The 16,103-nt window shown below is 43.7% G+C and overlaps 1 protein-coding gene across 3 annotated transcripts in view; it reads right to left on the reverse strand.

The window, feature by feature from the left end:
- LEKR1 (leucine, glutamate and lysine rich 1) overlaps positions 1-16,103 on the reverse strand; it is a 319,504-nt gene that overhangs the window by 131,648 nt on the left and 171,753 nt on the right. For all 3 annotated transcript variants that reach the window (XM_068280847.1, XM_068280848.1, XM_068280846.1), the window contains exon 8: positions 1,606-1,683. In XM_068280847.1, the coding sequence (XP_068136948.1) occupies positions 1,606-1,683 (78 nt within the window). The remainder of the gene's footprint in view (positions 1-1,605; positions 1,684-16,103) is intronic.

Below are 16,103 nucleotides of genomic sequence, written 5' to 3' on the forward strand. Positions count from 1 at the left end.
ATAGTAATGTTGCTAGAGATTACTGTTTATGAGTAATTCAGTCAATGTTGTCTCTTGGCCATGATCTAGGACATACATGTCAAACTCCAACCCGTGGGCCAAATCTGGCTTTAAGAGCCATTAGATTTGGCCCTCAAGTGGTTTCCCCACGTTGCATTATGTTTGGCCCACTCTAAACCACCAGGGAAGCTATATTGGAGGTGAAGCCCCAGATAACCAGAGAATCCAGGAGTGAGGGGGAATGCACTAGACACTTAGGCAACTGTATAGAGGAGGGAGGGGGCCACTAGACACCAGGGAACTGTATAGGGGAGGAAAAGGGCTATTAGACGCCAGAGAACCTTATAAGGGAGGGAGGAGGCCAGTAGACACTGAGATTGGCCCACGACTAGGTCCCAGTGTTCAATTTTGCCCCACTTTGTATTTGAGTTTGACACCCCTGATCTAGGCTGATCTGTGTTACATGATGTAATTTTTTCTATTACCTTATGATTTGTTCCTGTGGGTCCAGATCTCTCAGGATTGGGGGGGGGGGGGGGTGGCGGCTGTGTAGCAGGTGGTAGAGATGGTGGATGGGTTTGTTTATGTTTATTTACTGTAATGTTGAAAACGTTTAATAAAAATTATCTTTAAAAAAAAAAAAAAAAAAAGCTGTGGATCAGTCAACCCCCTAAAGTGTTATACTTTATATAGAAAAGGCTGCCCTAAATTACTTCTGTATTTGCACACATTCGTCTAAGCCTCTTTTAGGATTACAGCTCCTCCCCCCCATAGCATTTGTGTTGGTGTGCACTAAAACACGTGCATCCCCAGAAAAAAAGTAAAAAAAATGTGTGCATTGTCTGGGGTGAAGCAGCCAGTTTCTCTAACGTATATGCAGAACGAGCACATTGGTTAATGAGACCGGGCATTTCTAATGCATTTTGGTGTGCATGCTAAATATGACAGCAATGTACATAGTGTAAACGTGGGCTTAGTGGTCTCTTGGTCCATACTGAGTGGGGAAAGCATTTCATATGGTATTTCTATAGAATGTGGGCAGACGTCTCCACCTCACTGAACTGTCATTGTGTCTCACCACCAATGCCACAGTCAACATTATCCCACCGCTCCATCAAAATTGCCATACCAAGTTGTCAAACTTCTAGTAGCCAATCCATAGCTCTCCATATTCCAGTAACAGGACTGAATTGCCAATGCTGCACTGGTAGCACGGGTATATAGAGCTATAAATAGTCCTTGTGCCAGATAGGACAACCCATAATAAAGCTATGTTCACATAGTACAGCCAAAAACACACACAGGCCATCCACATTGCCTACACAAGTCACACTTATTTTTGTACAAAGCTAGATGTGCAAACAATTCATCACATTCAACTCTAGTTTTCCATGCACTTTGGTGTGTGTAGTCAGTTATATCATAATGACCTTAGAGGCTTGGGGAATCGCAGAACACCGAGTGTCTTTATGGTTCATGCAGTTACCGTGTTGGCCTCTGAAGCATATTTATCCATACAACCAGTGTCTGCAGGTTTTAACATCAATATGTGTGAATGTCTTTCGGCACATTTATTTATTACAGCAAACACGCGCACAACTTTACCTCAATGAGCTGCTTTCATAATCATATTCCATTCTTTGCAATTTGCTTTGGAGATCGCTAACCTCTCCGGACTTCATTCTGAAAAAGAAAAACAAACACCGTAAAAACTAAATCAAAAAGGATAACGGTGAAAGGGAAATACTGTAGTGTTTATAATAAATGCTATAAAACATGACAGCATGACAAAAATGAAGTATTGCTACACTGATATTGTACAGTTTATTGTTTTATGTGATATATTATGCTATAATATACAGTGAACTCTTTTACTAGGTCAAAGGCAGGCATACACTATGCAATATTTTTTATAGGTTAGACACTGAAACAAAATATTTGATAAACTGGAGCACTTGTGCTCGATTCTTCATTGATATAGCTGTCGAACACTGGTGATCATGAATATGCGTTTTTGTATGCTTTAACTGTGGGTGAAAGAAATGAGCAATGGACATTTGCAAAGCTGTGTACTGCATCACATGCTACAAAGCTAGCAATGAAGGCAACGTAAAGGATGTTTTTCAAATGTCTACTGAAATCTGGTTAAAATCAAATGGTGCAAGATGGTTAACGTATTGATATTTCACGATAAACCAGGAAAATATTACACTTCTACCCCATCTGGTAAATGTTGCATTGTGTATGACACGGAGGGACTTCCTCCTGACTCTAAAAGGTAACCATACATCTAGCGATTCTGATTCAACCGACAAAGCAATGAACTTTACTGGGCGATCGACTTCAGTATGGTCGATACAAACGATATTCAATGCGATTCAACTTCACTAATCGATCTGAACGATGTTGTGGCTCCATGTTCTAAATGCAAAAATTGATTCAGAGTCGATCAAATGAAATGTGAAGAGTAGCCAATGCCTGTGCGATCAACCGATATCTTGCATCCTGCTCAATCGACTAATCTGGTCGATTCGACATAATGTCGGCCACTTTTCATCGATTGGGCATACTGCAACACAAACGATTCTCTCTCAATTCAATGAAATGATCAAATTAAATTCTTCGAAATTGCTAGATGTATGGCCACCTTAAGGACCTCCACATGCTGATGTCCTTAGGACTGAGTAGTTGGTTTTCATAGCTACAGTTAGAACAGTCACTCATTGGGAATGGCAAATTAAAGTGTTTATTGGGAGAAAACCAGCACAGCAAACAACTGAAGTAACACCTTAATCAGTAAACAAACACAAAAGTAAATGTCAGTTGAACGAGAAACTGTTAAACTATTAAACAAATAACATTCCAGTATGTTATCAGTATAATTTGTTGAGTGCAGATCTTATTCCACTCAAGAAGGAAACTTATGACCCCAAAGTTACATGCTGTATCCAATATGCCACACTTCCATTCCCTCTATCATATGTCTTATACACGGTAGTGCCTGGAAGTTTATGAATTCTTAAAAAAAATATATATTTTATATTAATTTATATTTTTATATGAATGCCAAATGAATGTGACATAGAACATGACTGATTTTCAAACCTGTCCTAAAAATAGATGAAAAAATAAAAAAGCAAGTTAAAAATGTAACAAAAATTATTATATTTGGTCATGTATTCATTAAAAAAAAAAGAACCAATAATCATAAAAATATACAACTTACAACCCCTTGAAAAATAATAATAATATGGAATCACTACATTGGAGGATGTTCAGTCAGTTGTTTATTTTATAGTGAAAAAAAAAAAAACATCACTGATTAAAAATTCCAGACTCTGATTTCACCTTAAATTTAACAATAATCCTAACAAAATAAGTATAAGCTCCAGAGAGTAATAGGCCCAGCAGAAAAGATCATAGGACCGCCCCTGCCACTACTTGACCTTCTCCAAACTGCCAGAACGATGACAAGGGCCACTAGGATTTCGCACGACCCCTCCCACCCAGGTAGCCATTTCTTTCTTTGAGCTCCTCCCATCAGAACACCAATACAGATCCATCCCTTCCAGAACAATCAGGTGCAGGAGCACCTTCTTCCCCCAGGCAGTCCTGTTGAATTCCAGCGGGTCCTGAAGGTGTGCCCATCTTGAGCTCTCCAGACCATGGACAGCATAAGTCCCCCAGAAGCCCACTGTGAACTTCCAAGCCCTTCTGGGAAGTACCTGCTTCTCTGTTCTGAGTTCCTGTGTGCCTCCTTCACTACATTTTAATGCACCCCTGACCTGTATCAATTCACATTTCCCTATGCTATGTAAATATGTATCATGTTGTACTCTGCCTTGTGTCTCGTGTACTACTGCTATAGCCATGAGTACAGCAATCAATTCAGAGTACATCAACCGGTGTACTTGGTGAATAAAGATGATTCTGATTCTTAAAGAGGAACTCCAGTGAAAATAATGTAAGAAAAAAGTGCTTCATTTTTACAATAATTATGTATAAATGATTTAGTCAGTGTTTGTCTATTGTAAAATATTTTAAATCCCTGATTTATATTCTGACATTTATCACATGCTGACATTTTTACTGTTGGCAGCTTTTTTGGCAGTTGGAAACAGGTGTAAATGTAGCAAGGTTCACAGACAGGAAACTGCCAAGAGTATGTACTCAGAATCTCTTTGTGGGAGGGGTTTCACCACAATATCAGACATAGCGCGCCCCCTGAGGGTCTGTTTGTGAAAAGGAATAGATTTGTCATGTAAAAGGGGGTATCAGCTACTGATTGCTTTCTTTAAGTCCCACCAGAGGTTTTCAATCGGATTCAAGTCTGGTGACTGCGAGGGACACTCCAAAATGTTCCAGCCTTTAATCTGCAACCATGTTCTAGTGGACTTGGAGGTATGCTTGGGATCATTGTCCTGTTGAAAGGTCCAACGTCTTCCTAGCCTCAGGTTTGTGATGGACTGCATCACATTTTCATCCAATATCTCCTGGTACTGAAGAGAATTCATGGTACCTTGCACAAGCTGAAGCTTCCCTGTACCTGCAGAAGCAAAACAGCCCCAAAGTATGATTGACCCCCTGCCATGCTTTACAGTAGACAAGGTGTTCTTTTCTTCATAGGCCTTGTTCTTCCTCCTCCAAACATAGTGTTGATCCATGGGCCCAAATAGTTTTAATTTTGTTTCATCAGTCCACAGAACACTATCCCAAAACTTTTGTGGTTTGTTCACATGACTTTTGGCATACTGCAGTCGACTCTTCTTATTCTTTGGAGACAGCAAGGGGTTGCGCCTGGGAGTTCTGGCATGGAGGCCTTCATTACGCAGTGTGCGCCTTATTGTCTGAGCTGAAACTTCAGTACCCGCATCTGACAAATCTTTTTTTCAGTTCCTCAGCAGTCACGCGGGGTCTTTTCTCCACTTTGCGCTTCAGGTATCGCACAGCAGCCGAAGTCAGCATCTTCTTTCTGCCACGACCAGGTAGCGTTTCAACAGTGTCCTTTGCCTTGAATTTGCGAATTATGCTTCCTATGGTGTCTCTTGGTATGTTTAACATCTTTGCAATCCTCTTATAGCTATTGCCCTTCCTGTGAAGAGAAATCACCTCTTCTCTTATCTTCCTGGACCATTCTCTTGACTTCACCATGTTTGTAAACACACCAGTAAATGTCTAGAAGGAGCTGAGTATCACAGTCATTTTAAATCTGCCTAATTGGTGCTTATTATGCTTGATTGCTGCTCGTTAACATCCACAGGTGTTTTCAATACCTGATCGAAAACACTTGAATGAACCACTGTTCTTAAAGAAAACCTGAACTGAAAATTAAAAGTCAAAATAAACTTCTTTTTCTTCTGTTGCGTCCTGTTTGTCCACTGTGATCAATGGAATTCTCCGTCCTCCATTTTGAAAATGGCCATTACACCATAACAGCTTTCTGGTCAGCACACAGTTAAACTGTAACATCGCCCACTTGAGCCATAGGGAAACATGGACACATCAGTTCTCCTCTCACCTGTAACTGACAGCAACTGATATATAACTGACAGCAACTGATATATTTCAATTCTGACAAAATGTTGTCAGAACTGGAAGGGATCATTGTCAGAAGAAAATAGTGAGTTTCTGAGAGGAACTGATGGCAAGGTAACTATGTAATGTTCATCTGAAGTTACCTCATGTGTTTATTTTAAATAATTTTACTCAGTACAGGTTCCCTTTAAGAGTGGTAGTCTTTAAGGGGTTGAATATTGTGTCAATGAAGAAATCACACAAAAAAAAATGTAATACTGTATTACAAAAACAATTGATGTCATTTTAGTTGCATTTGGTTCTTTAAAAAGTCCTTGTAAGATTTCATTCTGAACACAATTACAAATGTACACTAAATTCCCTAAAACGTTTTGGGTCGAGGGCCAGGTCAACAGACTACAGACTGCTGGGGGGCCAGAGTATACATAAAATGATGTAGAAGTCTTTGCAGGACAGACAGTAAAGCATACCCAGGTGACAACCTGCAGTCCAATTGGACAGCAGTGTCACCTGATGTGGAATTTGATTGGAAACCAGCAAATTACTGCTTTCTGGCTTCCATGTGGATGGGTGGTGTCAGCACTGCTATTCTATATGCAGACCACCAATATTTAAAGATGTAGCTGACCACATCTATAAGTAATACATTTTGTGGGTGGGGGGCCAGAAAAAAAGCCTCAGGGGGCCACATTCGGCCCACGGGCCTTAGTTTGAGGACCACTGCTTTACAGCATTGGGGGTTGAATAATTTTGAACAGAACTGTATATCTATCCTTTAGACTAGTGTTTGTTTTTTCCTTATATATTCTGTGTATGACTTTTTGCTACTCCTCAACCTCAACTTTGTTTCAGCCTATTGTACCTCAGCCATCTGACCACCCGTGTATGACTTTAGCCTGTTAAAATGACCTAGCCTAATGCTGGGGATACACTGTATGTTTCTGTACCGTGTATCGAGCAACTGATCCGGCCAGCTGATAATATTCAGCTGGTCCGATCACGCTGCTCGACCCTCGCCCGCTCGATCCCCACCGGCGGACAATGGCAGGGAATCGAGCAGCTGATAAGGAGCGCCGGCGGGGACAAGCGGTAATCGATCCGCGCGGACGAGCGAGAGTCGATCCGGTGGCTAATGGGCCGCCGGATCGACTCGTGTATTCCCAGCATTAGTCTGGCTAAGGGCTACTTTGTACTGCAGCCATTTGATCTTACGTGTATGACCCTAGCCTGTAAAACGACCTTTTGTCTCAGCCTATTGTACCACAGTCATCTGATCTCACGTGTATGACCCTAGCTTCCGTTTTGACTACGACTAATCTGAGCCTCAGTATATACACCTTATACCAAGCATGATATCACGGGCCAGAATTATACTATGGAGGAGTTACAACGTCAGGTTATGCTCCTCACAGGGGCTGTGAATCAACTGAATCAAACAGTGACTGCTCAGCAGGAACAGCTGAATCAGTTGGTTAATGCACCACCCCGTTGTGTCTTCTCCAGCTTTTAACGAGCAACCTACGTCTCCTCCTGCTCCCATATTCCATGCTCATACGGAGCCCAAGATGCCTCTTCCCGAGAAATTCTCAGGTTCTCGGGCAAGTTTTAGTAACTTTATGAACAGTTGCTTGACATATTTTGAAGTTCCGCCTAGGTCTTCAGGGTCTAAGTCACAGAAAGTATCTTTGATCAAGTCCTTGTTACAGGGAGATCCACAGACTTGGGCTTATGGTCTACCTCCTGAACATGAAGTCCTATCTTCGGTGAAAAAACTTTTTTGAAGCCATGTCTATTATATATTCAGATCCTGATATTACTGCTACGGTAGTGCGTAAATTAAGAGAATTACGACAGGGTCGTCGTTCAGCAGAAGAATACGCTGCTGAATTTCGACGGTGGTCAGTTTCTACTAACTGGGGTCAGGCAGCTCTTTTGGACCAATTCTTATTTGGTCTGTCGGACACAATCAATGATATCTTGGTCAGTCATCCTAAAAAGACTTTGGAGGGCACCATAACTCTGGCTATTCGAGTGGACAGGCGGGTCAGACACCGACGCCAGGGTAAAACTCACTTACTCCCAGTGGCGTCTACTCCCTCTTCCAGTAATAGTTCGTATACAGGAGAAGAACCTATTCCAAATTCTCACCTTCAGAGAAACTCAGACGGCGCAATGAAGGTCAATCAAGGATGACTTCTCCGCAGTGGGAAGGACGAGTACCGTATTTTTCCGCCGTATAAGACGCACTTTTTCTCCCAAAAAAATGGGGAGAAAAAGTCCCTGCGTCTTATACGGCAAAGGCAGGGAATCCCTGACTTCCGAACACCCGCCGATACGAACCGCCGCCATGTCGGGGATTCCCTGCCTGTGTGCCTCCTCCTTCTGTCTTTTGTAACCCTCCACCATGTCACCTGCCGTGTCTTAAGTCCCGCTATGGTCCTTCTGCCTCCCGCATGTGTCCGCGCCCCCCCCTGCATGTGTCCGCGCCCCCCCCGCATGTGTTCGCCGCCCCCCCCCCCCGCATGTGTCCGCTACCTCCCCATGTTGTCTGTCCCCCCGTGTGTTTCCGCCCCCTCCCCTTGTGTGGTCTGGCCCCCCCGGGTGTTTAGCGGCAGCTGCTTACCTCTTCCATCATGCCCGCGTGGACTGCAGACCTCCGGCTTCTGTGTGCGGCTTCCTCTAGTGCCGGCTTCTAATGACGCGTCACAATGACGCGTCATTAGAAGCCGGCCCGGCACTAGAGGAAGCCGCACACAGAAGCCGGAGGTCTGCAGTCCACGCGGGCATGATGGAAGAGGTAAGCAGCTGCCGCTAAACACCCGGGGGGGGGGGGGGGGCAGACCACACAAGGGGAGGGGGCCGAAACACCCGGGGGGACAGACAACACGGGGAGGTAGCGGACACATGCGGGGGGGGGGGCGGCGGACACATGCGGGAGGCAGAAGGACCATAGCGGGACTTAAGACACGGCAGGTGACATGGTGGGGGGTTACAAAAGGACCATGGGGGAGACAGGATACATGGAGGTGACAGGAGGACCGTGGGGGAGACAGAAGGGACAGGAGGAGACATGATGGGGGTGAGAGGAGGACCATGGGGGAGATGGAAGAGACAGGAGGAGACATGGTGGGGTGATGGGAATATGCATGGGGGTGACAGGAGGACCTTGGGGGGCACATAAGAGACAGGAGGAGACATGGTGGGGGAGACAGGAGGACACATGGGGCAGACATGCGGACACATGGGGGAGACATGGGGACACAGGACACATGGGACAGACATGGAGGATACATGGGGGACACAGGAGGCTACCATTTGAGGGATAACATGTACAAGGCGCTCCGGGAATATGGACGCACCAGGTTTAGTATTATTTTTTTTTCCCCTGGTTTTTGCCCTCTAAACCTAGGTGCGTCTTATATTCCGGAGCGTCTTATACGGCGCGAAATACGGTACTTAACAAGTTGCATGCAAGCTGTTACAGGAAACCAACATCCTCCAGTGGGAGACAGGTTATGTGTATGCTAGGTGTGTATTTTATCCCACAAGTGGCGCTTGCACTCTCTTGCAGGTAGGCAATTATCTGTTTTTAAGTAGCGCTGTTCATTTCCTTGCCATGTACTAATGAAGGTTTATGTCTGTATTGTGGGGTTAAAGGGCATTTTGCAAAAGACTGTCCTGCAAAGAAAGGGCCGGAAAACTCCAGCGCCTAGGTGAGGCTGGGGAACCTCACTTGGGCGATCTGATCCTTCCCCTAAAAGTAAAAAAAATATTGTTACTGGTAACGTTATATTGGAATAACAAAATATTTCATTGTCAGGCTTTCATTGATTCAGGGGCAGCGGGTAATTTCCTTGACTCCTCTTTAGCCGCTGAGCTCGGTATTCCCGCCTTTTCTACGCAGGATAAAATTTATGTGACAGCTATTGATGACCTCTTCAGGCCAACCGACCTGAGTTTTCTTTGCAGGTAGGAGCATTGCATCTTGAAAAGATGCAGCAGGTACCTGCTCAGAATGCCATCTAGTCCTTTGGTTCTGGGTCTTCCCTGGCTACAGTTAAACAATCTGCACATCGATTGGTGTACCGGTCAATTGACTAACTGGTCACTCTTTTGTGAAAAACATTGTCCTAAATTCCTGCCTTTGCCAACCACTGAAATAAAGATGGAAAAAATCCCTTTTTGTTATGCAGAATTTTCAGATGTTTTCTCCCTGCAGGCTCCCTTCTCACAGGTCTTATGATTGCCCTATAGACCTGCTGTCTGGTACGATGCCTCCACGAGGGCATTTGTATAACCTTTCAGGCCCAGAAACTCTGGCTATGAATGAGTACATTAAGGAAAATCTGCACAAGGGCTTCATCCATCCTTCTTCTCCTGCTGGAGCTGGGTTCTTTTTTGTACAGAAGAAGGATGGAGGATTACGTCCCTGTATAGATGATAGGAGTCTAAACAAGATAACAGTAAAAAAATAAATATCCATTGCCACTCATAGATGATTTGTTTGTTCAAGTAACGGGCTCAATTGTTCTCTAAATTAGACTTAAGGGGGGCTTACAATTTGATTAGAATACGTCAGGGTGACGAATGGAAGACAGCTTTTAATACAAAGGATGGGCGTTACAAATATTTAGTCATGCCCTTCGGACTTTGCAACGCTCCGGCTGTCTTCCAGGACTTTGTGAATTATGTTTTTAGAGATTTCTTAGGACGATTTGTGGTCATTTACTTAGATGACATTCTAAATTACTCTGCCTCACTTACTGAACATCGGGGACATGTCAAAGCTGTACTGCAGAAACTGAGGGAGAACTCTCTCTACGCCAAGTTGGAAAAATGTGTTTTTGAAACTAATCAAGTTTCATTTATGGGTTGCATCATTTTTGATTCTGGTCTTGCCATGGGCCCTGTTAAGTTATCTGCTATGCTAAACTGGCCCCAACCCATGGGGCTTAAAGCCCTCCAGCGATTCCTCTGTTTCGCTAACTTTTATTGGAAATTTATGAAGAATTTCTCCACTCTGGTCGTTCCTTTGACTAATTTGACTAGGAAAGATGCAGAACCAGTTCACTGGCCTTCCCAGGCTTGCCATGCTTTTGAAGCTTTAAAGAATGCTTTTTGTTCTGCTCCCGTCCTAGCTCATCCTGATGTTCTTCGACCCTTTGTTGTTGAAGTAGATGCTTCTGAAATTGGCGTAGGAACAGTTCTCTTGTAGTACTCAGGTTGCCCCGAACGTCTTTATCCCTGTGCTTTTTTTTCTCGTAAGTTTATCTTCTGCCGAACGAAACTATGACATTGGCAGTAGAGAACTTTTGGCAGTTAAAATGGCCTTCAAAGAATGGAGACACTGGTTGGAAGGGTCTTTGCATCCTGTTACGGTTTTTACTGATCACAAAAACTTAAGTACATTGAGAGTGCTAAAAGACTTAGCCCCAGACAAGCTTGTTGGGCCTTATTCTTTACCCGGTTTAATTTCACAATCATCTATAAAGCAGGTACCAAAAACCATTAAGGCAGATTCCTTGTCCCGGTGCTTCGAACCTGAATCCACTCAACCAGCGTCTCCAGAATCCATTGTACCTAAACACTGTGTTGTTTCCACTCTGACTGATATCCAATTATTACCTGACCTTTCAGCACAACTGGCACCCTGCCAGGATGATTCCCCCCATGGAAACCACCAGGTTTACTCTTTGTTCCTCTTAATCTTTGTCTGCAGGTTTCGCAACAGGTTCATGACTAAAAAGTGTCGGGTCATCCTGGTGAAAGTAAAACTTTGAATTTGTTGTCCCGTCATGTCTGGTGGCCGTCTCTGAGGACGGATTGTAAGGCCTTTGTCAAATCTTGTCCAGTCTGTGCCCGAAACAAAACTTCTCATGTTCCTCCCAGAGGTACTCTTCAGCCACTGCCTATTCCTGAAAAACCATGGACTCATATCTCCATGAATTTTATTGTTAATTTGCCATGCTCTGAGGGAAATACCGTCATTTGGGTAGTGGTTAATAAATTTAGCAGAATGGCTCATTTTGTTTCTTTGAGTAAATTACCTTCTGCCAAATGTCTAGCCGATTTATTTATTAAACACATTTTTCGATTGCATGGTATTCCTGAGAACATTGTCTCTGACAGAGGAGTCCAGTTTATTTCACAATTTTGGCGAGCTTATTGTTCACGCCTCGGAATATCGTTGTCATTCTCCTCTGGGTTTCATCCAGAAACTAATGACAAAGAGAACTAATCAATCCCTGGAGCAATATCTCCAATGTTTTGTGTCCGATTGTCAGGAACAATGGTCCGAGTTTTCACCTTTTGCAGAGTTTGTGTTCAATAATCTTGTCAGTTCACCAACCAAGATGTCCCCTTTTCAAATTGTCACAGGTCAGAACGCCAAGTTCTCGTCTCTCTCCAGTCCAGTATCTAGGTTTCCACTTTTGGAGGACTGGATGTCGCACATGGTGTCTTTGTGGGATCAGGTACAAAGAAATCTAATAAATGCAGTTAGACAACAGAAAGTATTTGCTGATAGACATCGGTCTCCTGAGTTTGAATTTTCTCCTAGTGACTTAGTTTGGGTATCTACACGCAACATTTATTTGTGACAGCCTTCGTCCAAGTTGGGCCCAGATACATTGGGCCTTATCCAGTGGCAGAAAAGCTCAATGATGTAACTTATAGAGTAACCCTACCTCATTCTATTTGTGGTGTTAATTCTTTCTATGTATCTTTGTTGAAGCCTGCTGTTAACACATGTCAGGTTGGTTTTTTACCACCTCCAGTCATCATTGATGGGAAACTAGAGTATGAGATTGAAAGAATTCTTGACTCCCGTAAAGTACGTAATTCTTTACAGTATCTCATTGATTGGAAGGGGTATGGTCCTGAGGAGAGATGTTGTGTTCCGGCATGACAGGGGCATGCGGATGAATTGCTCCAGGAATTTCATAATAAATATCCTGACAAACCTTTGTTGGAGTGTATGGAGGCCAATCCTCGGGCGGAGGGTAATGTAAGGAACTCACCTATCAGCGTTTCCAGCAACGGCGGCTCGGATGATGGAGCGCAGTCGCGACCTTCCTCTTCTGGCGGCATCCCCGGCACCCCTGCGGCGGTGAACGGGAGTGCGCGCTTCCCCTGTGTTCCTGAGTGGGCGCGCGCGGCTCAGAGCCGCTCTTATACCCTCTGACGTCGGAGGATTTAGTGTCAGCTCTGATTAGTGGCTCTGGGTTGGGCCAGCCCTGGGCGGCGTTTACAGGATTTAAACCCCTGTCTCACCTTCATTCACTGCCCGTGATAGCAATCAGTACACTGGTGCTGGGCACTCTGACTCTCTGTGAAATTATTGTAATATTGCATATTAATAGTCTAGTTGCTCTGATAGATATATATGCAGTGTTTGCGATATATATCTATCCTTTAGACTAGTGTTTGTTATTTTCCTCTATGTATGACTTTTTGCTACTCCTCCTCGACCCCGACTCTGTTTCAGCCTATTGTACCTCAGCCATCTGACCACCCGTGTATGATTTTAGCCTGTTAAAAGGACCTAGCCATAGTCTTAGCCCTTTGTACTGCAGCCATCTGATCTTACGTGTATGACCCTAGCCTGTAAAACGACCTAGCCTTTTGTCTCAGCCTATTGTACCGCAGTCATCTGATCTCACGTGTATGACCCTAGCTTATGTTTTGACTATGACTAATCTGAGCCTCAGTATATACACCTTATACCAAGCGTGATACCAAGTCAAATTTTTTAAGGAGTGTTTACAGAGATCAGGGGGAGCGAGGAGAGCAACGGACAACGCAGATGTACATGGATCCAGCATGAACATACCTCTGTGCTTACCTTGGGTAGCTTTGCGTCAGGACAGTTATCCTTTAAGTAATGACAGCTCTAATTGTTCAAACTTAGGTAAGGCACACTTTAAAGTGGACCTGAACTCTTGCACAGGACAGAAGGAAAACATAGAAATACACCCTGTATGTATTTAGACAGTTTAGCCTGTCTAATTCCCCCTCATCTGTGTCTAATCACAAGTTGTAATTTGATTCCTCAGTTGTCTGCCATGGCAGAGAGCTAATTGGTAAACACAGGATGTATACAATATGTCTGCTTCCATGAAAGTGGGAAGCAGAAACACAGCAGATTTATTGCAGGATTTTTATCAGTAGTGGCTGGAAGGTGTAATGGTTAAGGGCTCTGCCTCTGATACAGGAGACCAGGGTTCGAATCTCAGCTATGCCTGTTCAGTAAGCCAACACCTACTGCCTATAGAGTGCTCCCTAGTGGCTGCTGCTCTGGCGCTTTGAGTCCGCCAGGAGAAAAGCGCGATATAAATGTTATTTGTCTTGTCTAGTTCTGCGCCTGCGCAGTACAGACCTGATGTCGTCGGCCAGACCACGTGACCCATGCGGTGTATCTCACAAGAAGCTGACACGGCAAGGTCGGCTTCTGCAGCGGAGGACACCGGGAGCCATCGGAGCTGCAGCGAGGGCACAGTACGGCTGCCAGGGGCTGGAGGAAGCCCCAGGTAAGTGGATTTTGATTTTTTATCTAGCCTGGATGTATCCTTTAAAGGTTATTATGATGTTGCGTATCTTATAGAGCAGAGAGGAAGTTCTGAGTTCAGGTCTGCTTTAAAAAGTGCAAAAAGCAGCTGTGCAGGAACCAATGGCGGGCCTGGAGACTGGCTGCACATTGTTATGTGAAACTGAAGGTCTCATTGTAGCTATGACAAGAGAGTGTAATTTGGTTCAGCCCATTCTAGGTATGGTACGGCAGGTCTGGACATATTTAAGTCTGGACCAGTTCAGTAGCAGTTGCTGCTTGGTAAGCATTGCCTTTCATTGTGTTTTTTCAGTACTCAATGGCTACTGGTCAGAAATTATTTTTTTGTTTCTTAACCAGTTCGCATTCAGTCGTTTTTCGCTTCATGCATCCGAACAATGTTCACCTCCCATTCATTAGCCTATAACTTTATTACTACTTATCACAATGAACTGATCTATATCTTGTTTTTTCCGCCACCAATTAGGCTTTCTTTGGGGGTACATTTTACTAAGAGCCACTTTACTGTAAATGCATTTTAAAAGGAAGAATAAGAAAAAAACGGAAACAAATCATTATTTCTCACTTTTCGGCAATTATAGTTTTAAAATAATACATGCCTCCATAATTAAAACCCACGTATTGTATATGCCCATTTGTCCCGGTTATTACACCATTTAAATTATGTCCCTATCACAATGTATGGCGACAATATTTTATTTGGAAATAAAAGTGCATTTTTTCCGTTTTGCATTCATCACTATTTACAAGCTTATAATAATAAAAAAAAAAGAAATATTTCATCTTTACATAGATATTTAAAAAGTTTAGACCCTTAGGTAAATATTTGTGTTTTTTTTTTTATTGTAATGTTTTTTTGTTTTTTTTAATTAAACATTTTATGTGGGTATTTTTGGGAGGGTGGGATTGAAATTGTATTTTTTTTTGTAAATATGTGTATTTTTATTTAACATTTAGATGTAGTTTACTTTTTGGCCACAAGATGGCAGCCATGAGTTGTTTACAGTGACGTCACTCTAAGCGTACCACGTACGCTTAGAGCGACATAGGAAGCAGAAAAAGCATAGCTTCCGAGAGAAGCTGTCGCTTTTTCTGCGGGGGAGAGGAATCAGTGATCGGGCACCGTTGCCCGATTCACTGATTCACTGGCTAACAAACCGCCGGCCGGGAGCGCGCGTGCACGCGCGCGATCGGCCGCGTGGACGCGCAGGAGCGCACATGGCTTCCTGGACGTGAGTTTCACGTCCAGGAATGTCAAATAGTTAAAGAGACACTGAAGCGAAAAAAAAATGATGATATTATGATTTGTATGTGTACTACAGCTAAGAAAAAAAACATTAAGATCAGATACATCAGTCTAATTGTTTCCAGTGCAGGAAGAGTTGAGAAACTCCAGTTGTTATCTCTATGCAAAAAAGCTATTAAGCTCTCAGACCAACTTGGTCGTGGAGAGGGCTGTTATCTGACTTTTATTATCTCAACTGTAATTAAACTGTTTACTTTTCCTCTAGCAGAGGAGAGTTTATTACTTCACAGACTGCTCTGAAAGACTCATTTTGAATGCTCAGGGCCCATTCACACTTACAATCGCAGAACGCCGGCGATTACCGCCGGCGTTCTGCGGGAGTGATTTTCCCGCGATTAGCGCGGAAAAATCACTGGACACTGCAGCGGTTTTGGAGCGATCACGATTAGCGTGCTATGCACGCTAATCACGATCGCAAATCGCGGAACGCTCGTCGCCGGCAAACCGCTGCATGCAACGCGGTTGCGGTTATCGCTAACCGCAACCGCGGCAGTGAGAACACGGCCACTGGCTACAATGTGTAGCGGTTCTTGCAGAACCGCTAGCGGTTTGCCGCGAGCGGGAATCGTGCGATTCCCGCTCAGGTGTGAATGGGCCCTCAGTGTTGTGTAATCTGGACATATTATAGAGTGATGCAATGTTAGAAAAAACACTATATACCTGAAAAGAAAAATATGAGAATATTTTCTTTGCTGC

Source organism: Hyperolius riggenbachi, chromosome 4 (assembly GCF_040937935.1).
Source record: "Hyperolius riggenbachi isolate aHypRig1 chromosome 4, aHypRig1.pri, whole genome shotgun sequence".
NCBI lineage: Eukaryota > Metazoa > Chordata > Amphibia > Anura > Hyperoliidae > Hyperolius > Hyperolius riggenbachi.